Here is a 26,690-nt window from a genome sequence, read left to right on the forward strand (position 1 = left end):
TCCAAAGAAGAATACTTTACCCAAAATATCTCCAAGCAGGATGGAGCTATCAGAATATGCATGCTAGCAACTAACAATCCCACCTGACAGCAGTCAATCAGCCTAAGTAAGCAGCCATGATGTAAACAGGACCAAATGGTCACAGCTCACAGAGAAGTGTGCAGTAAAGTGTTGTAATTTATCCGCATGTATTAACAGAAGTGGTCCTGTTCAGCCAGTCAATGGGAGGAATGCAATGCAGTACTAAGTTGGGCATGTGTGTGCAGAATGAGGTCTGCTCACGCAATGGGACTTTCCCCTCTCTCCTCCCCTGCACGCCCCCTAAACCTTTTCTGGGGGTTCCCCCAACTCTCCAGAGCAGGGAGAGGGGCGAAATTCCAGTAAGGGAGCAGAGCTAACTCCTTGCATGCAACAACTTAGTTGAATCCCACCCAATCTCTCCAAGCAGGACAATCCAGAATCCCAGGTTTTATCTTATCTTTTATTTTTTTACTTTGGCAAACCCAGGGTTCCTCCAAGCATGCCAGTACCTTCTTGTTTCTTAGTGTCCCGCATTTTGGTGCCATTTCCAGTGGCACTCAACACACTGAGTTCTTTATTAGAGGGAGCAACAATGCATACGCTCAAGACAAAAATACACTATCATTTTTTATTATTATATTAATTTCTCTACCACCCTTCATCCAAGGATCACAGGGCAGTTTGCAATATAAAAACACAAAAACACATACCATAATAACAAACAATCAAAAAGCAATCTCCTTCACCCAGTTTAAAAGGCTGCAGAATGTTTAATTAGCCAAAGGCCTGGGAGAAGAGAAATGTTTTTGCCTGGCACCTCAAAAAATGCAATGAAAGCACCACAAGTGGGGAGCAACTGCAAAAAAGGCTCATTCTCGTCTTGCCACCTTCCAAACGTATCGTGGAAGGGCACACACGAAGACACTAATGCAACCATTCACATGTGCAGAGGGCACATACTTGGAAATGCATCTTTATTTCAAAAACGACATATGAAGTAGCCTTGAAAATTGCAGAGATGTACAAAGACTTGGAAGTCAATCTAGTTCAGTGCTCTGCACAAAGGCAAAATCTCTCACGTTCAAAGTCGCAACTGATCAGCCAGTGTCATCCTATGAAAGCACACCCTAAGAAACCACCAAGAACAATTGCACCATTGGTAGCCGCAAGATTCAGTCCCCGTTATGACTCCACTTGAGCTCGCCATCGCTCCCACAGCACTACTCCTTTTGTATTCAATCACCTGGATTGCAGCTTGCTTTCTCTCAGAGGGACATACTGGGCAGGGAACATTGTGCATTAAACATGTCCAACCTGTCAAGTGTGGGATATACAGCAGGAGGAATGTTAGCAGAAACAAAGGAAGCTGCCTTACAGGAAGTCAGACCAGGGCTACATCTAGCTCAGCATTACATTTGCCAGAAACAGGGAACGCTCAGGCCCAGGGGCCAAATGCCAGCCTTTCTGATCTAGCCCTTGAGACTCTCTCCAGGGAACACACACTCCCAAGCCACACCCCTCATTTTATAGAGAAATAGCCAAGAATTCCAAGATATCCATTACCTTTGATCTTTGAGGAAGGGCTGTAGCTCAGTGACTGGCACTCACAGCACTCTAGCAAAATGTGCCGCTTGGTCCACAACGGGTTGGTGACCCATGGCTTAAACCAGGGGTAGGGACCCTAAGGCCCGTGGGCTGGATGCGGCCCAATCGCCTTCTCAATCCGGCCCACGTACAGTCTGGGAATCAGCGTGTTTTTACATGAGTAAAATGTGTCCTTTTATTTAAAATGCATATCTGGGTTATTTGTGGGGCTTGCCTGGTGTTTTTACATGACTAGAATGTGTGCTTTTATTTATAATGCATCTCTGGGTTATTTGTGGGGCATAGGAATTTGTCCATTCCCCCCCCCAAAAAAATATAGTCCGGCCCACCACATGGTCTGAGGGACGGTGGACTGGCCCACGGCTGAAAAAGGTTGCTGACCTGTCACTTAAACTAAATGGCACTTGCTCTTTAGGCTTTCCGACAGAAGACCTTCACCATTCTACAGGGACTTAACTGGGAAACAGCATAAGCTTTGCCACTGAGTGAGAACCCTTTCTAATTATAATCTGTGCAGCCTCCCAAAACAGGCCTTCTGTGTGACTGTGCTGGAGGCAGGCACACTGGCATAAGGATATGACTTCATAACTGGATGTGAGCCTCCAAACACAGACAAAAAACGAACTATGATTTTGGAGACACTTGTCTGATCTAGAGTTGTGAAGGCCGGGGGGGGGGGGGAATCAGAAACATGGAGGAACCGCCTCTCCCATTTCCAGTCTGATCCTAGACAGGTCAGCCTTCATACATGCAGCGTAGCACGCCTGGGGTTATTTTCTTTTGCAAAGCGTCTCCCTCCCTGCCTGGCGGCTGTGTGTGGAGAATCTTCTACCGCCCGATCCCAGTTCTTGATTACTAGCAAGGCAATTACTGGCAAGGCCCAGATTAAAGTGTGCACGGTGGCGGGGGGGGGGGCACTGCCAGAACCTGATTCTTCTACCGACACTGCAACTGGTGGGGCAGCCCCCCTTCCTCGCTTATTTTTATTTTTCTAATTTATATGCCATAGCCTCTCAGCGGTGTACAATGAGGGTGCAGCAAGGATGCATGACGAAAACCTGCTAAAATTAACAGCGCGAGCTCGTCCTCGTCTCCCGCCGCTCCCCGTTTCCCGGGTTAAGAAGGCGGGACTCGCGAGACTTGGCTATACCTGAAGGCATCCTGAACCTCCCCATCGCAAGGTGAGCGGGGCTCTACACTCAACAGGGATTGGCTGGCTGCCCACAGAGGAGAACGTTCCCGCTCGACCGTTCTATCACGCGATTGGAACTGAGCGCCTGGAAAGAGGCCGCGCACGAACGAGCCCGCCTCTTCGCATCCAACGCTGCTGGAACGCCGACTCCCACAATGCACCGCTGCCGCTCCCCCCCCCCTCAAGCCGCCTCTCAGAGAGACTCGCTTGTATCCCATGAGCCACTGCTCTCCCCCTTTGCCGCCGGCGCACCTGCGCCTTTAAGGGTCGCCGCCTTCCGCCTTGCTTCCCTCCGCTGCCCCACAATTCCGCGCGGCGGGCTCCCCTCCTCTCCTCCCTCCCTCCCTCCTCGCAGGGCCCCCTGAAGCCGCAAAATGGCGGACACAATGAGTAGCCTCCGCCGCTGCTGCAACTGCCGCCGCCGCCGCCTCCTCCTGCCGCCCGCAGCTTGACTCGAGCCCGCCTGAGGGCGCCGTCGACCAGCTTCTCCGCCCCTCCCCGCGGCTTCCTCCTCTCCCTCCGCCGCCAGGCAGGCGCTTCCCGCTTTCCCCGCGCCCTCTTCGGCGCGCAGGCCCCGCCGGCTCCCTCCCTCCTCCTCCTCTCCCGCCGGCGGCGGCATGAAGCTGACGGACAACGTGCTGCGGAGCTTCCGCGTGGCCAAAGTGTTCCGCGAGAACTCGGACAAGATCAACTGCTTCGACTTCAGCCCCAACGGCGAGACCGTCATCTCCAGCAGCGACGACGACTCCATCGTGCTCTACGACTGCCAGGAGGGCAAGTGAGTGTACTGGGAGGGGGCGGGCAGGCCCGGGCAGGCGGGGGGGGCAGAGAGAGAGGCTCTCTCTGAAGCCGGGAGGAGGCCCTTCAGACCTCTCGCACGTGAAGGGGAGTCAGTGGAGCGGGGGGGGGCGGCTTGAAGAGAGAAATTTAGAACATTAAAAATAAACCGGTTCTCGGCATCTGAGGATGCTTGTGGAGGAGGGTGGCTTGGGGACCGGTGTGGGTGTGTTGTTGGCAGGACCGGCTGAAGGACAAGAAGCGCCTCGGGGTTGGGGGGATGCCCCGACTTCCAAGGAGGGAGGAACCGAGGGCATAGCCCCCCCCCCATTTGTATCCCGCCGCCTCATCACACTGTGAAATCTGTGAGTAGGGCCTGTCTTATCTTCTAATATTCTTGGGAAAGTGCAAGTGCTCTATAAGGATTGGTGGTGTTTCCTGCCTTAGAGAAAAGCAAGTTGTACATCTTAAAGGAATCAGCTAAAGGGCCCCCCCTTTGGTTTGTCAGCCTAGATTGCTTAGAGCGTGGTGCTGATAACGCCAAGGTTGATCCTGCATTGCAGGGGGTTGGACTAAATGATCCCTGGGTCCCTTCCAACACTACAGTTCTATGATTGGGTTCCCCTCCCTGCCTATGTTGACACTTGTGCCCCCTAACCTTTGTATTTATCTATGCAAATAAGCAGTGTGCTTGGTCCTAGGGGTTTAGGAGAAAATCTCTTATGTTGATGGTGACTTCAACAAGATAGCATTATTGTGGGATCTTTAGCACATGGATGTGTTAGGGATGTAGGTATACTGGGGCTGAGTGGAGAAAGGCGTGATGTATAAAAACAGTACCTCAGTTGGAATATGGTTGTTTCAGCAGAGGAACATGAACTGAGTCTAATTGTCCCGTCAGTAGCACCAGATATAATGCTGTAGAATAGATAGACTGCCAAGTAGCTGCCCTTTCATTTTTATCATTGTGAGAAAATGAAGATGAAATTATACCGGCAATCGGGTCAGACACGACTCCATTTGTGTTGCCCTACTAAATGATTTGGTGATTATAAGTATTCTTGCAAATGCAATTTGCTGCTTCTGTTAGTAGGTTTCAATTAAATAAAATGCATTTATAAAGGTTTATGTTCAGTTTTCTTTCCTTCTCACTCATTGTCTTGTTAAAGTCGATACAGAAAGCACCTTTCTTTGACCCACTTCCTTGTTTTTATATGTGAGACCAAAACATTGAGACAATGTGAATGATTACCAAATCCTAGTGAATGTGATATTTTCAGCATCACACCTATAACAGAATTTTCTTCAGCTCGCCTACTAAAAGTCTGGTACACTAATAAAGTCGTTCCTACCCCACTTCCAAATCTGTGCTTCTGTGGGGTAGAGGTGTACCTAGGGGTTGGCGACATTTGCCCTTGCTAGGTGCACAAAATTCACCCATCAGGCAGAATCCTCCTGTTATACTTGGAGTGCCAGGTCCTGCCTTGCCAGCTGATGGGATCTCAGGAAAGGTTGTTGCTGCTACAGGTGCAGGAGGGGACGGAAAGGGTCCTCAGAGCAGCTACCAGGCAGAAAACAGTGCAGCTGCCCCATTCAGCCCCAAGGAGACATGTTCCTCCTGTCCAGGCAACCTCACCTGCTGCTCAGATTTGATGGGGGCGGGGGATACAGCTCAAGAGCACAAGGGACCCTAGGTATGCCTCTGCTAGAGGGTAGATTATAAGGGAGGTTTTTTTCTGCCAGAGGTTGGGGACTCTGCCAGAGGTTGTCTTCTGTTGACAGCCAACCACCAGTGGTATCGTGGAGGCGGGGCAAAGAGGTTTTCCCCTTTCCTGCTGTATCTAGCTTGCTTCACTTTGTTGGGGGATGGGTTGGGTGTTAGACGCATTCATTTTGCATATTTAATCCATGTGGTCCCAGCACACAACTTGTGTGTGCTCCTCATGTGCACACACCAGATGTTGGGAACTGAAGTTGTGCATAGTCTCCACACAGGGAAAGGGATGACATGGGTATGGAAGACCCTAGGCCACATCACATTTGGGTTGTGTGTGAGTGAGAGTTAGGGGGAAGGGTGCCGGGTGCCAGTTGTCATTTTTTATTTTCACCTTGCAGCTGTGTTATCACGTCTTTGGTACTGCTGATACCATTACAAATGTAAAATGTTGATTTATGTTGCATTTTTAGGCATTTTGGACTGTGACCTTCCAGATTTTCTATGTATATCTTTGATCAGTAATGTGCAGCTAAGTTAGGATTGTTTTCACATTAGCTGCTAGATACCTTGAAGAATCAAGAAGGGAAACAAAATTTCTAATACTTTTAAAGACACATAATAATAAATTATTAAAATTCAGTGAGATACGGTTTTTCAAAATAATTGTATTAATAGTATTTCTTACTATACATAGATATATAATCTGTCATCAGTTGTACTCCATGATTTATACTCTTGTCTTTTGTAGACAGAGTTCCCATATTTGCAGCTCTCCCGTGTGGTGTAGTGGTTCAGAGCGGTAGTCTCATAATCTGGGGAACCGGGTTCGCGTCTCAGCTCCTCCACATGCAGCTGCTGGGTGACCTTGGGTCAGTCACACTTCTTTGAAGTCTCTCAGCCCCACTCCCCTCACAGAGTGTTTGTTGTGGGGGAGGAAGGGAAAGGAGAATGTTAGCCGCTTTGAGACTCCTTAAAGGGAGTGAAAGGCGGGATATCAAATCCAAACTCCTCTTCTTCTTCCCCTCTTGAAGAGTCTGCTCTTTTCCATGTATTTTAAAGTACTTAACTCCATTAGCTGACCCTATCCGGGCAAAGTTTAGAATATTGGCAGTTCCAATTCATTCTACTGCTGAATAGGAATCATGGTTTCTGTTTTCATTCTGAGAGCATCAAATAATCTTTCGCAGTCAACCTTCAGGATAGTGAAATCTTTTCCAAGAATGAAGCTATCTTTTCTATTTAAAAAAACGTTTCTTCTATTGAAACCCATATTATTTTTGCATCTGTCTGATTTAGGTTTAAAGCAATTTTTCAAATTTCAAAGGAAAAAAGCATTTACTTGTTAAATTGGTTGCCCCTAGCAAGAGTGTCCAGAGCTTATGAAATGAGACATCAATGAAAAGCACAATCACATGTAATCAGACTATGTGTTGTTGTGTAGCTGCAAGCTTTATTTTCTCCTTGTTTAAGGCAGTTCTTAGACCAAATAAATGCCTTTTTAATAATTGACTATCATGAAAGCAGTCCTATGATCTTGCATGCTGGCATTGGTGACACATACAGTTTGTTCCCTCCCTTTCCCCAAGGGGAGTGTGTATCAAGCCAAAAAGAGTTCCTTACCTTCCCACTTCTTTGTGGGCTCAATTTTATGGAACTCCTTTCCAGCTGAGGTCAGACAGCCCCCTTCCCTGTTGAACTACTGAAGACATTTTAATTGAAGTATTTTTATAGTTCCGACCAATTTTATAGTTCCATCAAAAAATTCATTTTTGTGTATTATATTTCTTGTACAGTGCTTAGAGGTGGTTATAGTTAAGCAGTATATAAATTGTTTAAATAAATAATAAACAAAAAGGGGATTTTGCCACCTGTTGTTGAATCACAGTTTACATGCTCTTTTTATATTTGTTCTTCTACTCTGTTGATTCTCACTCTGACCACAGATAGACGAATTGTAATTAAGTGTCCCACATTCGCCTAATGCTTCTGTCAGTTTGAAGAGGACATAACATACCAGAGCGCAATGAATTTTTGAGTGCTAGATGTTATAGAAGTGGCACAGTATAGTGGTACCTTGGGTTAAGTACTTAATTCGTTCCGGAGGTCCGTTCTTAACCTGAAACTGTTCTTAACCTGAAGCACCACTTTAGCTAATGGGGCCTCCTGCTGCCGCCGCACCGCCGGAGCACGATTTCTGTTCTCATCCTGAAGCAAAGTTCTTAACCCGAGGTACTATTTCTGGGTTAGCAGAGTCTGTAACCTGAAGCGTATGTAACACCCTTTCACTTAGCAAAAACATAATTTTCATTCCCCTACCTATGTTACAGTATCAACAAGTTTGAAAATAAAATGTATTTCTGTTTATTGCTTAAATACTATAATCTACCACTATAGGCCATGGTTTAGTGTTACAGGAGCAAACCACAAACCTGGGCTTATGCATTCCCAACATTCCTTTTGCTGTGAGAAGGATGAGCTTGAAAGCTTCTGCTTTCAATTTTAAACTAACTACAATTATGTCCAAAGTTAGGACTCTGATTAAACTCTCTAGCCATGGTTTATGATTCTTACATGAATCAGTTGAATCAAACCACAGATCCTGGAGTGCGGACAAGGAGGAATCGTAATTAAAATTAAAAATACAGTCATACTTTGGTTGTCGAACGCCTTGCAACTTGAATGTTTTGGCTCCCAAACTGCGCAAACCCCGAAGTGAGTTCTTTGGAACCCAAATGTCTTCTGTGGCTTCCAATTGAGTGCAGGAAGTTCCTGCGGCCAATCCAAAGCTGCGTCTTGGTTTTCTAACATTTTCGGACGTCGAATGGACTTCTGGAACGGATTCTGTTCGAAAACAAAGGTACGACTGCAGGTGCTTCTGACCACCCCTTCCTGGTGTACCCCATGACTCATTCCTATAATACTAAACTATAGTTTACTGGTACATTCAAAGTGACTTAGCCTATGAGATGCAGTATCTAGACTGGGTTTTGATGCGGAAGGCCCAAGTTCAAAATTGACTCATCCATAAAGTTCATAAGCTCCTGGCCAATATATAGTTTTTATGATGAGACAGATAACAAATCTCTTCTTGCAGCAAGCTACAATGATTGCTTTTAAATTTCCTGGGTAAAGATTCAGAAATACTGGCATGACTCAGTAGCCAAACATGTTTATGACTTCCTCTGAACCGTCCCCTCCCCCACGTTTTCTCCATGTGTTATAGGAGAGGTCTTCTATATCGTGCTGATCTCTGGGCCAGGCAAAATAAGTGCTGACTTGTGCTACTTCTGCCTGGCTATGTGTAAAGTAAATAGCAAAGTCCTTTTGCGTATGTTACAAGATTTGACAGATGTGAGGGAATTCTTACTGTAGTGGAAGATTAGATCTAGGGCTCGGATTTGGGTTGTGTCTGCACATCATGCTAACCCATGGTTTGACATGATACCAAGGAGCTGAAATAAGGCTTATGCACTGCCACCGCCTCTCCCCTACCTCTGTGTAGCCAGAAGGAAGCTTTTGGCTGCATCTGGTTTCACTTTTCTCTGAATCTTTGCTTGTTGTGTCATCTGGGCCAGGATTTATTATAAACTCTGAGTGGTTTAACAAACCAGCTTCAGACACCATGGTTTGAAGTGAGCTTGTTTTGAATCTGATTCATTGGAACTGTTTCTAGCCCCACAATCTCTTTATTTAATGTCATACACTAGCATGTAAAAAAAATCATTTGTTAGTCACAGTTCATTTTGTGGTAATCAAAGGTGACAGAAACAGCAGTCTTAAAATGGCAGTTGTCTTCTTTGAGTGAAGGTGTTCAATTGCTTTTTTAAAGGTTTTGATATGGCTAAGCAGAGTTCTTGTATGTTGGAACAAGTATAATCGTTCTTGTATTTCTTCCTGGCAGACCTAAGAGAACACTATACAGTAAAAAGTATGGAGTGGATCTCATCAGATACACGCATGCTGCCAACACTGTGGTGTACAGTTCCAATAAAATAGATGGTAAGTGATCTATTCATTGTCTCTGATATCTACTTGCTTTTTGGCAGGGATAGATAATAAATACTTGAGCAAAAGATTGGGCTTGACTACATTGAGTGGTTTATTCATTCAAGCTTTTAGAAGGTAAATGAATATTTTCCTGCTCTTAATGTTTAATCTCTAAATTATTATTTTAAAGAGATACCTTAGTCAATTCTTGACTGAACTTTTAATCAGGGTGAAATGAAAGCCTGAACCATTGATTTGATGCAAGCTAAACATGTATGCAGGTGTCTCTTAACTTTGCTACTGGCTTATGCAATTTTAACCATGTCTACTTAGAGGTAAGTCCTATTGAGTTCAGTGTGACTTTTGTCCAGGTATGTGAGGTTACAATTGCAGCCTTAGAACTTGCCCTCATCTCTTGTTTTCCCCAACCGTAAATGCGTTATGTTTACTTAGGAATATATATTGGGGTCTGTAAATTCATAAATTCATTCCTAAAAAACATTACAGTTCATTTGACATGACTCTATGTGGTTAACGATGTTGATTATCTTTATCAGACTGGGTTCTGTTGGTCACATCAGATGTACATTTTTTAGTATTTGAGCTTGTCTTGAGCAGAAACGTGAACCTGAAAGAGATTTATGAATATGGGCTTTGATTTTTTCCCCTACTCATTCTATCCTTCCCACACTTTTCCTGCTTCTTTTTCAGTCGCATCCATTTCCCCAAACTACTCTCCTCACTTCTGTTGTTGTGCTTGCTCTGCAGATTCTGCAGTTCCCACCTTCAGTTTATTTATTGAATTTATATCCCAATCCTACCAGTGCAACCCTTTCCTCAACTATTGACATGTTTGCTCCTCTCTCACAACAGCTCTCTCATCTCGAAACCTGGCTTGTTCCATCCATTCAATATCTCTGTTCATACTCTAATACAGATGAGCAGTTTCTGCTTCTCATCTACCATTTATCTAGTGGGTAATCATTAATTTCTGACTTTTAACTTGATAATGTTGTCTCCTTAAGTTGACATTTAAGCATTTGAACAAACCATGCTTGATTAAAACACTGAACAAGTTTTCTAGCTTGCTTTTCATCCTCTGGAAGTGGTGAGAAATTTATTTCCCCACCCCCCTGTTGGCCAGCTTCATTCCCTCGCCCACATACTGTCGGGTAGATTGATTTATTGCTCAGATAAGCGTCCGGCACGCTTCCCTTGCGCGCAGCTCTGGCCGGCATTCCAAAGTCCACATTCCTGAGCAAAGCAGAGTTCGGCAGCGGTAAGAGAAAGACTGCAAAAAACTCCAGAGCATTCTTCAGTGTGCTTAGATAAAGTCCACTCAGGATCTTAGCAGCTAAAAGCAGTTTTATTTACAGCAGACTATCCATTATCTATCACAGGGAACAGCATCGTGAAAACACGTCCTCTCTCCTCAAAAGCGAAAGTAGAGAGAGAGAACAAAGGCTTGAGGCTCTCGGAAATGACAAAGAATTTCCCCCCTCCTCTCAACAGTAGGCAGGGCGTACACTCTGAGCTGTTTAACCCTGTAAGCTCAGGTTCTCCTCACACATACCCCTGTGGGCCACCCTCCAATTATTGGCAGTTACAGTGAGCACCTTTAAAGTCCATTTGTGAGTATGATTTGATTTAACACTGCACCTGCAAATGGACAAAGCTGGGCTCAGTGGGGAACACCTTAGTGCAGGCTTCCTCAACCTCATCCGTCCAGATGTTTTGCGACTGCAATTCCCAGCATCCCTGATCACTGGTCCTGCTAGCTAGGGATCATGGGAGTTGTAGGCCAAAAACATCTGGAGGGCTGAGGTTGAAGCCTGCCTTAGTGCAACCAATTCTAGTAAAGCTTGATGGTGGTGCTGATTTAAGCTCCCAGTTGTTATTTTGTAGCTGCATCCTTACCTGTCCCACACCTGTCCATATATATGCCATCAGGTGTGGGGTGGGCGGGCATGTTTGAGGAAAGCAGCCTTGCTTGCCATATTGGGTCCTGTGCCCGCAGGGTGGAGGTTTTTCGCCCTTTGTAGGGCAAGCTTCTAAAATTATCCTTTTTAAGCTGTAAGTACAAGGAATTTATTTTATACTCATATCTATTTTGGCTCAATGTAGTAACATCTTGAGTAAAATAATAAAACTTTTGTCAAATTCAGCAGTTATAACCTGAGAGTAAGATGTTAAGATATTTGGTGTCCTTTAAAGAATAGTCAAGTTTATTATCAAGGCATTAATATTCTAAAAATTATCTGAGAAGAATTGTAGGCATTCATAGAGGGTAATAAAAGTATTATGAATAATATCTTGAGGTTTTTTAATCTAAGGCTTAAAATTCAGAATATTTTCAGAACTGGCCAGTCTTTCTGGCCTCTGCATAGAGGTGATACCACAGCAGTAATTAACCGCATTCTTCTCTTGCTGGGTGTACAAAATTATGATATGGCTCCTTAACTTTTCTTTTTAAAAAACAAAATGTGTGTACATTCCTTGATTATGAAACAGTCCTCAGCCATGGTTGGCAGTGTTAGAGTATGCAGTGATATGGGTTTTCCAGAACCAGCACGGTGCACTGGTTAGAGTGTTGGACTAGGGCCTGAGAAACCAAAGTACAAACCCCACTCAAACCCTGAGTTGTCGCCAAGCCTAGTAATACTCAAAGTAGACCAATTGAAATTATTAAACCTAGGGTCAGTGTCAACTATTCCATACTACTAGCAGAAGTCAGAACAATGACTTAAAGCTCAGTGGGTGCCCTTAGACGAGTTACTGCCTCTCACTTTAACTTACCTCACAAGTCGATGGGATGATAAAATGGGAGTTCAGGGGAGAACTATATGTACCTTAAGATCCTTGGAAAAAGATGGGATATAAACAAATAAATTAAAAATAAATAATTTCCAAACCCTAAATCAATTGAGTCTGATTTTACATAATTGATTGTTTTAGTAAAAATAAGAAGTGGGGAGTAGGTGAATCATGTTTGGGCTAGTTGAGGCTCATCTGCATAGCACTACCAGGGTTGCATGCGAACTTAGCCATTGAAGCTGTAATGCTGTATTCAAGCCAAAGCTTTACTTGAAAATACTTTTCGAGATATAACAGCTTGGCAACATACACTTCCTTACATAGGGCTGTGTCCAATGCTAGTCCTTTTCAGAGTAGACCTGTTGAACTTAATGGACGTTACTAACAGGGGAGGAATTCATTGTTGTATGAAGGATGTTGTTCTGTCAGCACTAGTGTTTTCTGCTTGTCTTATGGAATGATCTCCCCTCTTCTCCCACGACATGCTGTTCTTAGTGTTCTCCCGCCCCTCCAGAGCAGCTTTGGGTGGGGTCCCATTGCTTTAGTGGGAGTCATTGTTCTGACTTCTGCTAGTAGTATGGAATAGTTGACACTGACCCTAGGTTTAATAATTTCAATTGGTCTACTTTGAGTATTACTAGGCTTGGCTACAACTCAGGGTTTGAAATTTAAAGGAAAACAAACACACAAAAATATGTTTATATTTATTACATATTCATGCACACTTCTGAGGGATAGTGATCTACAAAATGTTAATCACAACTTTGAAACTGCAGAGTTTGACTGTTTTATGTGTAACTAATGAATTTTATGAAATAATGGATTTTTACAAATGGGAAAACATTAGAAAGTTTTTCTACCTTGCATCACTGATATGTGCTTCAAAAGGTATCTATCTTGAATGTCTGAAGCATTTCAAGAACTCATACAGTATGGACATGTTCTTGGAAGAGGCAGGCAAGTCAAAGTCCTTTCCTGCAGGAGGCTTGCCACAATTTGTGTATTTAATTAATATTTAGGTGTTTCTGAATTTCTGCTTGAACCAGCTCTGCTGATGTACTCCTCTATGAAGAATGTCTCAGTTTTCAAGCCTAATTCTACCTGCCTGATTCCAGGCTGAGGTAGTAGTTTGTACAGTTTGAGGGTCTATGATACCACCCGGTACAGGAGATAACTGTACAGGCCACTGCCTTGCCTGGGACAGAGCTTTATCTGCTAAAACAAGGCGCTTCCTCCCTGCATTCGTTTGGTGCCAGGTAACTGTTGCTACTTAAAGACCATCAGTCTCTCTCAAATGTGTGTGTGTTTAAACAATAGATTCAGGAATTTAAAAAACCTGTGCATTGCAGTGTGCATGGTAGAGAGTTGGCTCTTCAGACTAGCATGTCTGTCCTTGGCATTCATTTTTGGCTTGCAAAATTGTTCTTCAAAATGTGGCTACGTCCCTCTGCATGTTCTTATCCGTTTCACTGGAAAATACTTAAGCACATTATTTTTCATGCGATTAAAGGGCTGCAAAATGTGTGGGTTCTGCATCCTTACTTTCCACTTGGGAGTTGAAATTCTCATCTTATTTGCGCTCCCACTATAGTTTGTCTTTTGAAGAAGCTGACTTATTTACATCAACATTTATAAATATAACTTTGAGTAAAGACTGAGAAATAATTTTACAAGATTAGTTTTATCTGCTGTATAACTTACTTAACTGTAACTGGAGTACAAACCAAAAAAGTATGTTGAAAATATTGATTGAGAAATACTGCAAATATAATGCAAGTGATCAATCTCAATGTTCTATTCGTGATTATATACATGTTTAAGCATTGCTATTTAGTTGTCTTTTACTTGTTTACTTCTGTTCGTTTCTTTTTATCCAGAAGTAGTTTTCAGAGTTCAGTATCCCAGAATTCTCATTTTAACTGCAGTTGTTGAGCTGAGGTGGTTGGCACTTGGATAAGGTTTACATGACTGCTAAATTCTTAACACAGCTAAAAGTTAAACAAACTGCAGGTAGAGAAATGGTTATATTTTTTAGACAGAAAGTACAGTATATTATTCCTACTGGCTCAAACCTAAAACATTTTCATGCTGGGACATGCAAGTACTGTACTATTTTGCTCAGGCTCTGCCAGAAGACTGTACTTCATGGCTTCAATTTTAACCCACACAATAACTGTGTTTCAAGAAAAATAACTGTCTCTATTGAAATAAACAAACTGTTATTACTGGCCAGGTGATGCAGGGTTGCTGTATAATATTGTTTGCCTTGTTGATTTCTTGTAGACACAATCAGATACCTCTCTCTGCACGACAATAAATACATCAGATACTTCCCAGGACATAGCAAAAGGTAAGATGAGTAGTGCACTCGTAATTTTGCTGGTAAAGAAGCAGGAATAACGGTGCATTTTGTTGAATTTTTATCTTGTTTAAATTGCCAAGAATGAAAGATGAAAAAATAGTTTTGTGTCATTTATTTTTATCTCACCTTCAGAGTTGTTGCTCTGTCCATGTCTCCAGTGGATGATACCTTTATTTCTGGGTCGCTTGATAAGACCATCCGACTTTGGGATCTTCGATCTCCAAATTGCCAGGTATTGAGTATTGGTTAATGGGTAGTCGGCATAAGGTGCACTGGAGGGCTGCTTCAGAATGTAGAATAGACTGTAGAGCATAGTATTCAATTCCACTAAAAGATGGTGTGTTACCAAAGGAATTACAAGCCTATAAATCTGTTCTGTGCATCAGCTTGAGCCTTTTCTCTAATACTAATTGCCAGAATTTGTGGTGGTTCAGCATTGGAATCACAACTGGGGAGGGAAATGTTCACCTCCCCATCTGTTGTGGTCCCAAAGAACATTCTCCCTCCATGCACACACTTCTTAGTGATATTTTTAAACCTTATGCATGGTTGTTACCCACACAATTATAGCAAATATTCAGCCTTTGGGTATGTATCCAGTTTCTTCCTCAAAAGCTGCAACTCTGGGATGAAGAGAATTATTCTATTGATGAAGAGCAAGGTAGTTGTAGGAAGCACTGGAATCTGATTGGATATCTCTGTTACATTATTTGATTTCTAAATATGTCAAGGACACAAATAAACATTAATTTGCAACTTTGATTGATATCTTAGCCTTTGATTTAGTAAATAAGGACCAGCTGTGGCACACAAGTTCGCCAGTACTAATATTGACAAAAGGTTACTGTGACTTGTACAGACTCTGCATTAGAACACTCCCCTGCAATTAAGAGTGTGCATTAATGATGTTTTAATATAAGCAGTTTCGATAAAAACGGGTAAAGGAGAGCTATAGTTTGGTCCCACTTTTCATTTTTTGCATAAACAACATTGTTGCAGAAATGTCTGCTTTGGTGGAATGAATGATTTCAGCTCTGCTTTATGCCAATAACGTAGCATTGTTATCATAAAGTAAGATACAGTGCTACCTCAGGTTAAGTACTTAATTCGTTCCGGAGGTCCGTACTTAACCTGAAACTGTTCTTAATCTGAAGTACCACTTTAGCTAATGGGGCCTCCTGCCGCCGCCGCCACCGCGCCACCAGAGCCCGATTTCTGTTCTTATCCTGAAGCAAAGTTCTTAACCTGAAGCACTATTTCAGGCTTAGTGGAGTGTGTAACCTGAAGCGTATGTAACCCGAGGTACCACTGTAGGCTTAACTAACATTGTCTAAATTTGAATCACTGTAGGAAGTAATCAAGCACTCTTAGGTTATGTTTGCTTAAATATCCCAAAAATGTAAATGGCTGCTTGATGGCCAAATGTGTAAACACAAACAGGCATTTAGATACCTGCGACCTTTTTCTTGGTGAAACGTTAACTGGGAAATTTCAGATAGCTGCTGTCAAAACATCTGTTCAGATTCAAAAGCAGATAGTTCCTATTTTGAGTATTTTCTCTGCCAAGGCTTTAGCTCTGAGGCTGAGCTTTGGGGAGGAGTAAAATCAGAACTATAATTAAATAAATTTTAAACAAAGATCTTAGGACTCCCTATATGAACACCATCAATTCCTCTTAGATCCAACTTTAGCTTATCTTTTGTAGCTGGACCTAACGGTCAGGGGTCCCTTTACTTTTACCTTTACCTTTAAACAAAATGAATATATCTTAACTAAATTGTATTCATTGGAACACCTAAGTGTCAGATGGCGAGGGTGGCTGCTCACGAGTAAGCAGGCAGGACTCCAACCTGTCTTTTACAGGTTTTATTTTGGTGCAAACTATTTACAGTGCAGAAACCCAAAGTTCATGTCTGCCTCAATCGCTAGCAGAATCTGGGAGTGCCTGTTTCCTGGACCTCCTCCAGCATAAAAGCCTCGTTACGCCCAGCCTTTTCCGTCCCTCTTTGCGCTTTAGACTTCTGCGCAGGGTGGGCAACAGAGGGGGGCGTGCTTCCCTCCTGGCCGGCTTTGCCAGAAGTGGTGCTGAGGCTCCCACCAGCATCCTCTGGTCCTTTCACCTCTTCTCCACTGGAGGTGGGGTTTTCCTCATCACTGGAAGAAGAACTGCCTTGCAAGATTTTCGGAGGCTCCCTGTAACACAACTGCCCCTCTGTTTCCCGCCCCTGTTCTGATGCAGTTCCCTGACAGTCATGTACAGAGTTGTCAAAAAACCAAGTAAACTGTAATTTAGCAATTGTTTATGAGGTCCAGAAAAATGGTGTAATTTATATGTTTCTCATAAGATTATGCACATTACCTATAAATACTAACTTTCCTTGGTTCTTTATGGAGCTTAGACTCAAGTAATGCCACCCATATATATTGAATGGAGTTTTACAGGTATTTGTGGCACCAATGAAAATGTGGGTTTGGCTGTAATCATATAGACATAATTCACAACTAAGTTTTTTCAATTATATGTTGAACCATGGAAATTTTAAATAATCTCTTAACAGTGCTGTGATAGAACAATACTAGATATTGTGATATAATTGTTAATACATAGTTTTATATTTATATGCTGGCATTGCTTGCCACAGTAGTTAGGAAACTACATGCATACCTGTTAGTGATTCATCTTTGTTAATGATTCACATTTAATCATTCCAACTCAGTATTCTGGTTTAGAAATATAGTGGGCATGAATTCTATTATTATTATTATTATTATTATTATTATTATATAATGTATAATGTATATTGTTGACTGTGAGAGAGAGTGCATGCGTTCTTGCTTGTATTGTGATTTAACAGTAATAGAAATAACACATTTTGTTTTATGTGGAGTAATTTATTTTAATTTCCCAAATTAAAGGGCTTGATGCATCCTCAAGGGAAGCCTGTGTGTTCATTTGATCCAGAGGGGCTGATTTTTGCAGCTGGGGTCAATTCCGAAATGGTGAAGCTTTATGATCTTCGCTCATTTGATAAGGTATGTAATGTTCAGGTGCATTTGAGATTGTAAACATTCCCAAGAGATCTCTATAAACATGTCTGTAACGGGCAGAATTCCTGTGATTCAGATATAATGCATTTAACTCTAGAAAACAAAAGTCATACTCTAGATCTATTAAAGTAAAACGTATTTTTTGTTAAGTGGTCCTGAGTTTTCATTCATGTTGAAAGAATGCCCTATCTGATCAGGGTCTATCTAGACCAGCGTTCTTTGCCAGCGTCCCAGTGACCAAGAGATGCTCACTGGCTCCCTTCAGTCTTCTCACAACAAAAATAATTCTGTATGACTGTGTTTGTGCAGGTTCATGTTAACTTTCATAAATAAAATGATTGAGATGGTTCCGCTATATGCCCTCATTTGGTTTCCTTTCTTGAAGGGTCCATTTGCTACCTTTAAGATGCAGTATGACCGAACCTGTGAGTGGACTGGTTTGAAGTTCAGCAGTGATGGTAAACTTGTTCTTATATCAACCAATGGAGGGTTCATCCGACTCATAGATGCCTTTAAAGGAGCTGTTCTTCATACATTTGCGGTGAGGCTGCTTTCCTTACTTTCTGGAGTGCTCTCTGTCTTAAACTTCCTTAGTTATAGGTGAGATGTACCGTATTTTTCGCTCCATAAGATACGCTTTTTTCCTCCTAAAAAGTAAGGGGAAATGTGTGTGCGTCTTATGGCGCGAATGCAGGCTGCGCAGCTATCTCTGAAGCCAGCACAGCAAGAGGAAGAGCTGCGCAGCACCTCTTGTTGTGCTGCCTTTCCAGCGAAGCGGGAGGAGGGACAGAAGGGAGCCCTTACGGAGCCCCTTCCGTCCCTCATCCTGCTTCACTGGGAAGCCAGCAGACCAAGAGGCGCTGCACAGCTCTCCCTCTTGCTGTGCTGGCTTCAGCGATAGCTTAAGAGGCTTTGCACAGCAAGAGGGAGAGCTGCGTTAGGGCACCCTTCCGTCCCTAATCCTGCTTCGCTGGGAAGGCAGCACAACAAGAGGCGCTGTGCAGCTCTTTCTCTTGCTGTGCTGGCTTCAGAGATAGCTGCGCAGCTTGCTCTGGTTTTCAGGGAGGTGGGAGACGGGACAGAGGGAAGTCCATCAGTCCCTTTTTCCACCTCCCGAAAAAGCCAGGAAGAGCCACTCTATCTTTAAAGAGCCGCGCCGAGCGAGCGTGTCTGCGGCTCTTGCTGGCTTTTCTTGTTTTTCTTCTCTAAAAACTAGGTGCGTCTTATGGTCGGGTGTGTCTTATAGAGCAAAAAAATACAGTGGTGCCTCGCAAGACGAAATTAATTGGTTCCGCAAGTTTTTTCTTCTTGCGAGTTTTTCGTCTTGCGAAGCACGGTTTCCCATAGGAATGCATTGAAAATCAATTAATGCGTTCCTAGGGAAACCGCTTGCCAGGCTGGCGGTGCGGAGAAGGGCTTTTCTCCCCACCGCAAGCCTTCAGGACAGGTACGGGAACAGAGGGGAAGGCGCGCAGCGCTTTCCCTCTGTTCCCGGGGCTTGCGTGGGAGGAGGGTTTTTCCTCCGCACCGCCAACATTCAGAACAGCATTCTGAATGTTGGCGGTGGGAAGGAAAACCCTCCTCCCACCCCAAGTCTTCAGGAAAGCCATCCGAAGCTGGGCGGGGGGAGGAGGCGTTCCCCCCCCCCGCCCGGCATCGGAGCTACGTTCCGATGCCGGCCGGGGGGAGGAGGCGTCCCCCCCCCCGCCCGGCATCGGAGCTACGTTCCGATGCCGGCCGGGGGGAGGAGGCGTTCCCCCCCCCCGCCCGGCATCGGAGCTTCGTTCCGATGCCGGGCGGGGGAGGAGGTCCGAGGACAGTGGGGAAGACGCGCTGCGCTTCCCCGCTGTCCCGGAGATTTCCCTATGGGCTGTCGTCTTGCGAAGCAAGCCCATAGGGAAATTCGTTTTGCGAAGCGCCTCCAAAACGGAAAACCCTTTCGTCTAGCGGGTTTTCCGTCTTGCGAGGCGTTCGTCTTGCGGGGTACCACTGTATGGTATTGCACAGATCCACTAGTATTGTTTTAAAGATTTCTCAGCTGTTCATCTTTCAACAATCATTCTGTCTAAATGTTTATGCTACAGACATTTTTAGGAGGCACTATCAGGCGCTTCTTCCATAAACCTATTACTGTTTGGTGGAAATCAGGGTTCAATATTGCAGCCCAGCAGACAAGGCTTAAACCAATAAGAGTGACAAGTGAGTCAATAGTGCAACTGAAACAGTAATTTATTAAGCAGACTACCCAATGCAAGTGTAATAGATAAAGAAAGCAGATAAAGCATGAATTCTTTACATAACAGTACTTGGTATTGCATTGCAACGTCCTCCTACAGTCCTCTTGTTCATCTACTTAAGACGTGATTATTCTAAGTTCCATAGTAGTTCATAATTAACAGTGACCATCAATATCAATGGATCTCATGGTCCTTTCTCTATCCTTTGAGAGACAAAGTAAGCCTACCCTACTCCTGTCCTTTATAGGTTTTTATATTGATCATAGGTGGGAACAATTTTTTCCACCCACTTTGTTTACCCAATTTTCTCCTGTAATGTCATCTTAGCTTCTCTCATTTAGTGGCTTCATTATTCACCAAGCCACCAGACAAGACATTCCTCATTCTCTTATCAGCCCATGGTGTTGCACATGCTGCTTCTGGTTTTGTTTTTTTTTTAAGTAATATTTATTAAGATTTGAAAAGTTACAAAAAGAAAAAAAACAGCATACTAAACAAAAACAGAACATCACATCACAATAAAGAAAAAAATAGAAAAAAATACAATGAATCTTCCCATAACTTATCTTTCATTTGTTTGTTTCCTTGACCTCCTCACACCTCCCTTTTTTGTATTCTAGTTCAGTTAGCTATTTCAACAAGTCCTTTCCATCTTTTCCAGTTTTTGTCCTCTATTTTATCTTAATATAATGTTACTTTACTTTCCCTCCTTTCACCATTTAACAATCTGGTTTTTTTCCCTTAACCCTTTACGGTATCTCTGCTAAAACCACATTATTTCATTCCAACATCCTTTTAACATTCCTTAATGTCTTCCAATACTTCATGATGAGTATTCTTTCTGCTGTTGTGGCATACATAAAGAAAGTTCTATCCTTTTTTGGCACCAATTGGCCGACCATGCCCAGGAGAAAGGCCTCTGGTTTCTTCAGGAAGGTATATTTAAATACCTTTTTCATTTCATTATAAATTATCTCCCAGAATGTCTTAATCCTTGGGCATGTCCACCAAAGGTGAAAAAATGTACCTTCAGTCTCTTTACATTTCCAACATTTATTATCGGGCAAGTGATATATTTTTGCAAGCTTGACTGGTGTCATGTACCACCTGTAGATCATTTTCATTATATTCTCTCTTAGGGCATTACATGCCGTAAACTTCATACCTGTGGTCCATAACTGTTCCCAGTCAGCCATCATAATATTATGTCCTACATCTTGTGCCCATTTAATCATAGTTGATTTCACCGTTTCATCCTGAGTATTCCATTTCAACAGCAAGTTATACATTCTTGACAAGTTCTTAATTTTGGGATCTAACAGAATTTTTTTATCCAAATTGTACGCCTCCATTATTTGATAATAATGGAGCCAGTCTCGCACTCTATTTTTTAATTTTTCAAAACTCTGCAGTTTTAATCTGTCTCCCTCTTGTTCCAAAATTTCCCAATATTTCGGCCAATTGGCCTCCATATTGAGCTTTTTCTGAGCCTTCGCTTCCATTGGTGACAGCCACCTTGGGGTTTTATTTTCAAGCAAGTCCTTATATCTTATCCAGACATTAAACAGTGCTTTTCTGACAATATGGTTTTTAAACGCTTTATGTGCTTTAACCTTGTCATACCACAAATATGCATGCCACCCAAATACGTTGTTAAAACCTTCTAGGTCCAGCACATCAGTGTTTTCAAGAAGAACCCTGTACTGCACATGCTGCTTCTGTATGACACAGGTTATGCTGAGCCAAACTCTTTTACTGCAGTAGTTCATCAAGGGCCCAGTAGTTCTCTAGGTCTGGCAGGATTAGATTGTCAGCACATCAGTTTCTTTTATTAATATCCCTTTAATTTCAAGTATACTTCAAATATTTACAGTTTCTGCCTAATTGCCATTTACTTCCCAAAATCTTCGATCACTCTTTCTAACCCAGGTGACTAAAGGATTTCATGTGTATCATCTTCTGGACTCAAGTGGATTCTTGCTTCTTAGCATGAGGCATTGACTTGCTTTTCTTGCCTCCAAACTCACTTTTCCTTTTTCTTTGCAGGGATTTAACAACACAAAAGCTGTTACACTGGAAGCTTCATTCACCCCAGACTCTCAGTTTATAATGATTGGTAAGAGAGCCACACTCCTTTATGTAACTGGGGAACACCAAGTTTGAAAAGTAATTTCAGTGTCACTTCCAATGCAGCCTATAGCCTGAAAAGATTTCTGCCCTTCTGGGGTGTATCTGGCTGTTTTGTATATATTGGCTGTGCCATCAGTTGAAAATCAGTTGGGTTGCTTAATTAATTGGTCTCCTGTTGGTGCTTCATACTAATATTGCATAATCCAATTTACAGGATCAGAGGATGGGAAGATCCACGTCTGGAATGGAGAGACTGGAATGAAAGTCGCAGTGCTAGATGGGAAGCACACAGGCCCTATTACCTGTTTACAGTTCAACCCAAGATTTATGACCTTTGCCAGTGCATGTTCCAATATGGTAAGGAGACAATATGTTTCTACAGAACCCCAGCCAAATTGAATATGTGCATGCTTCGAACAAATGGGCACTCCTTATGGGTGTTTGAAAGTGAGTACAGCTTTTTATAGGGATGAGGACCTTGTCAAAGCAGAGTTGATTGCAGAGAAATCTACTTGCATTCAAGCCCGCTGCAGGGGAAGGTCAGGGACCCTGTGTGTGCGTACGATGCTGTGAGGCTTGTGTGTGCACTCCTGTCCCCTTAACATACTTACAGAACAGTGCACTTCAAAATGCACATGGACTGTGTAAGCAGGAAGTATAAACTCTCAATTTATATTGAACAGTTCTTTGTAATTAGAAAATTGGCAGACATACTAGAATCACACTGATTTTGTTTCTTCTTTCAGGCCTTTTGGTTACCCACTATAGATGACTAATTCCGGATTCATCTTTTCCATTGGACAGTTTTCAAATTGTACTGACAGCAAGGTATTTGTGAAGACTGTAATAGAAGTACTGGGATTACATCGCAGACTTGAATGCTCCCATGCAGCACATCCTATTTATATTTTGGTATGCCAAGCTCTTTGCTGCATCCCTTCAAAAGGATTTTTTCATTTGGCTGCGCACCTACCAGTTCAGGAACTTGAGATCCTAGCAAGTATCGTCCCGAATTGTAGCAGAGCTTTGGTTTAATATTGGCACAGCAAATACATGTTGATACATCGGTCCCTTTTGTTTTTAATTGAGGGTTATCAATTGTAAGCTCCTAGGATTCTGGGCTTGTTTAAAAACAAACTTTCCAGAATGTTTTCTCTGTTCTGAAATATCAACAGTAAATACACTCTGCACTCCTTAAGTGCTTCTCTGTGCCACATAAATCTTTGTGCCATATATACAGCAACTACCCCATTCTTGGAGAAAGCTTATTATGCTACTAATACTCCCATGAGACTTTATAGACATTTTGGATTCCTTGACATGGCAGTGTCGAGGACATGCAGGGACTTGGCGTGGATGATCCTAAGCAATAAAGAAGTTTTCAGCTGTAAAATGCATTTAAAAACAGACTGGATGGAAATGCATTCTCTGTACCCCTTCTTTCAGAGTAATTGCAACTGATTATGTAAATATGGGGAGGGGGTGGATGGAGCATATTTTTTTACTTTTAGATATTAAAAAGTAACATTTGGACCAATACAGTATTGTGGAATTAGTCTTGGTTCTTCACCTGCCTTTCACACATCGGTCTTCCTGTTCTCCATACTTCCATTCCATTCCTCCAAGGCTAGGCACAGCTTGTACTGCCCCCTTCCCTAAATATTTCCACCCATTGTGAATGGGGTCATTCTGTTAGTGCAAATTTAGTTAACTCTGTCAAACTAACTAGATGGGACTGCAGAATTTCCAGTTTGTTTCCGGCTTGTTTGCTTTCTTGGCCTGTGAGTCCTTTTGCTGAAGAACAAAGGGACATGTAAGTAAGCATGTCATGTGGCAACAGGAAATGAAATCAAGGTCAGCTGTTCTATTATAGTGATGTGCATCTGGGCCTACTGCTTTGTAGTCTTCACTACCAAGTACTTAAAACTAGTGTCTGTACATTTCAATACTTATCATCCAAGTAAGCACAATTTCAGTGCTTCATGCTCTAGTGATTTTGAACTCCCATGAAACCCTCACTCTTAAAGCCACTAGCGTTTTGATACGGAACCATGTTTCCTTTGGCTATGTCCTGGCTTTGCTAAGTGTTGTTCACACCTTTGGAGAACTTTCTCTGCATTTAGAACATGCTCTGGTGGTACATGTTACAGTACTGCATCCCAGGCATTCTCTACATCTTCCACAAAGAGCTGCTGCGCAGGAGCTGAGGAATGTAACATTTTAAGTTTGAGCTGCTGGGGTAAATAACTCCAATTGCCTTATTATTAACTAAATTGCATGGGTTTTTGTTGTGTTTGTTTCCAGCGGTTGCTCACTCTGCAGAGATAATGGCTGGATCTCTCCTGAGCCTGCCAAAGTTCAAGGATGCAGGTAGCCGCAGCTCAGGGATTTGCCTCAACTGCATCAGCACACAACCTCCTGGCTTCTTCTGTTTTAATTCACAGTATGGCAGCACTAGCAGGACTGTCAGATGCAGTGTTGAGATCCAGGGGCAGCACTATTACATCAATTATGTTCTTGGCAGTAATTCATTTGCATGGTGCTGCACTGAGCTGCATGTTCTTTTCTACGAGCAGTTCAGTTAATTTTTTTTAATCATAAAATCTTGCCCACTCTGCTACAAAAAGAGAAGTCAATGAGTGCTTTACTTTTTACCTTGAGTAAGCTGCTACTCTACTGAAGCTGGTTCTCAGTAGGCAGTGGAGTGTATGTGTACTGCATTTACTTTTGCCGGGAGCTAGTTTTGATCAAACCATTTTTTAAAGAAAAGCACTGTTTGCAAATGAACTCATATTTGTTAACTGTATTATGTATCCTAAGTTACATGTTGCATTTTGTAAACCTGTATTTGCAGACTTTACAGATACGTTAAAGTCAAGAATAAATTGCAGTATTAAGACACAAGGAGCACTGCTGTCCTCCATTAACTTTGCCACGTAGTGTTCCCACCATGTATGTAATGGATGTTTCCTGGCTACAGTATTTCTTCACTCTTGAACATACTGTATCCTTCCAGCAAAGTGTGCAAGTCATCAATTTTTCCAGAGTTACCGAAGCTAAAATAGATGCATCTTCTGAAGCAGTTGCTAGATGTTAAGATAAAGATTTTATGAAGATCTACTGCACTGCCAGGAGGTAAGATTCTAAGGCCTGTTCAGTTATGAAAGTGACCCTCAAACCTCTTAACTTTTTTTTTTTTTTTTACATAGGTTTATTGGCCCTAAATGTTTTACACCAAGGAAGGGGAACCTTATCCCTGGGTGGCCAAATGTGGCCTTCTAGTTCACACAACTTCACTAGAGTCCAGCCTCCACCATTTCCCCAAGTGATTTTATCTGTCTGCAATGTGTTATTGATCTGTCTTACTTGCCTAGATGGAAGACTGAGGGTTGTGCAGCTAATAAAAACCAGACTGCAACGTAGAATAATATATAAAGGGAAGAGTCACAACTGCTGCTCTGACCTATTTAAAACCCCCATATAGTTGCCCATGAGTGAATGTGGCCCGTGGACTGAAAAAGTTTTCCCCACCTGTGTGCAGATAGTCTAATAGAGAAATGGGAGCACTGTTGGTCAAACAATTCTGGGCAAAAACTTGGGTAATTTGTTTCTGCTTCTATTCTATAAAAATACATGTAGTTTGGTTTTAGACTTTTATAGCATGTAGGTGTATGGTAGACTATGTGTTCAGCTTTAATAATATGTATGCCTGTTTGCTTACTCTTCCATCTGGACTCATTTTTTAAAAATATCTGTTAAGTGGTTCCATATGCAAGCTACTGTCTTGGTGCTTACAACTTACTATTGCCCGTTTAACTCTCAGCTTCATAGCTTTATAGAGTATTGCCCATTTCAAAAGAGATAAATGAGGATGCATTAGGAATTATAGTTTTAATCAAAGAATGAACTTCACTGGGTATGTGAGCTAAGGCTGCAGTCTCATGCAGAAACAAATCCCATTAAAACCTGACTGGCTTGTCTAACAAGGAACAGAATGTGTGTAAAGTTGTCATGAAATGCTAAATACAGTGTTTGTACAAAAATATATTGTAGGTTGATTTTACTGTTAAACCATGTATGCTGTTTGAAGAGAGTATTGTACCTGTAGGAGACAAGACTGTCTTTGGTCATCTCCTTCTGCCCCCTTCAGTTTTCCTTTTCTAAATTGCACTCAAAATTGTAGGGTTTTAGAAGCTACTGAGTAGTTTGGCCCTCATTGGCCCATATTGATGGTTTGTTATTTTTAAAATAATGTTCTGTCTTCTAGGTATGCTGGTAAGAGGATAGGTAGCAATATGCTTTAGTTAACCTGGGGGTAGTCAACATTTTTATACCTACCGCCCACTAATGCATCTTTCTTGATGGTAAAATTTCCTTACCGTCTACCAGTGCTTGATGGAAGGATTCAGCTTGTGCCGTAGAACCCCCTACCACCCACCTAGAATCCTGAAATGCCCACTAGTAGGGACCAGGTTGACAACCCCTGGGTTAACCTATCTGGCTTGGATTTGCATTGAGATGGGTGTGCCATGAAGAATTGTTCTGAGGCATAGTGAGGATGTTACACGTTACCATAGCAAACCCATCCCATGTTAGCTAGGGCTGTTTCATACTCAGAACATATTAAAGTTTCTGATGGAAAACCCATTTACCACCAATGGAAAAAGCAGGATGCAGTCGTATGAGACAGACCAGCTGATTCTGTGTATCTCTTTAGTTAAAACAGAAATAATTAAATACATTATGCAGTTAGAATGATTCTCAATTTGGTGTTTTTTATGCTGAACTTTACTGCAGGGT

General features: G+C 42.5%; 1 protein-coding gene across 2 annotated transcripts; it reads left to right on the forward strand.

Moving 5' to 3' along the window:
• Nucleotides 1–3,021: 3,021 nt before the first annotated feature.
• On the forward strand, nucleotides 3,022–24,794 carry WDR82 (WD repeat domain 82). Of its 2 annotated transcripts, none has more exons than XM_080995424.1 (9): nucleotides 3,022–3,596; nucleotides 9,214–9,311; nucleotides 14,397–14,463; nucleotides 14,608–14,710; nucleotides 17,392–17,508; nucleotides 17,909–18,064; nucleotides 21,807–21,876; nucleotides 22,105–22,247; nucleotides 22,637–24,794. In XM_080995424.1, exons 1-9 carry the CDS (start codon nucleotides 3,436–3,438, stop codon nucleotides 22,664–22,666), a joined length of 945 nt encoding a protein of 314 aa, XP_080851550.1. In that variant the 5' UTR covers nucleotides 3,022–3,435; the 3' UTR covers nucleotides 22,667–24,794. The 2 variants fall into 2 exon arrangements, with proteins under 2 accessions (XP_080851550.1, XP_080851551.1); XM_080995425.1 differs by having other exon boundaries at nucleotides 3,027–3,596; nucleotides 14,608–14,707.
• The last annotated feature ends 1,896 nt before the right edge of the window (nucleotides 24,795–26,690 follow it).

This window comes from Podarcis pityusensis (assembly GCF_964106645.2).
Source record: "Podarcis pityusensis genome assembly, chromosome: 2".
Classification (NCBI taxonomy): domain Eukaryota; kingdom Metazoa; phylum Chordata; class Lepidosauria; order Squamata; family Lacertidae; genus Podarcis; species Podarcis pityusensis.

Coding starts and splice junctions, on each gene's coding strand:
- WDR82 (XM_080995424.1), top strand. CDS start 3,436: ATGAAGCTGACGGACAACGTGCTGCGGAGCTTCCGCGTGGCCAAAGTG. Junction 17,509..17,908: donor ATCTTCGCTCATTTGATAAG/GTATGTAATGTT, acceptor CCTTTCTTGAAG/GGTCCATTTGCTACCTTTAA. Junction 22,248..22,636: donor CCAGTGCATGTTCCAATATG/GTAAGGAGACAA, acceptor TTCTTCTTTCAG/GCCTTTTGGTTACCCACTAT.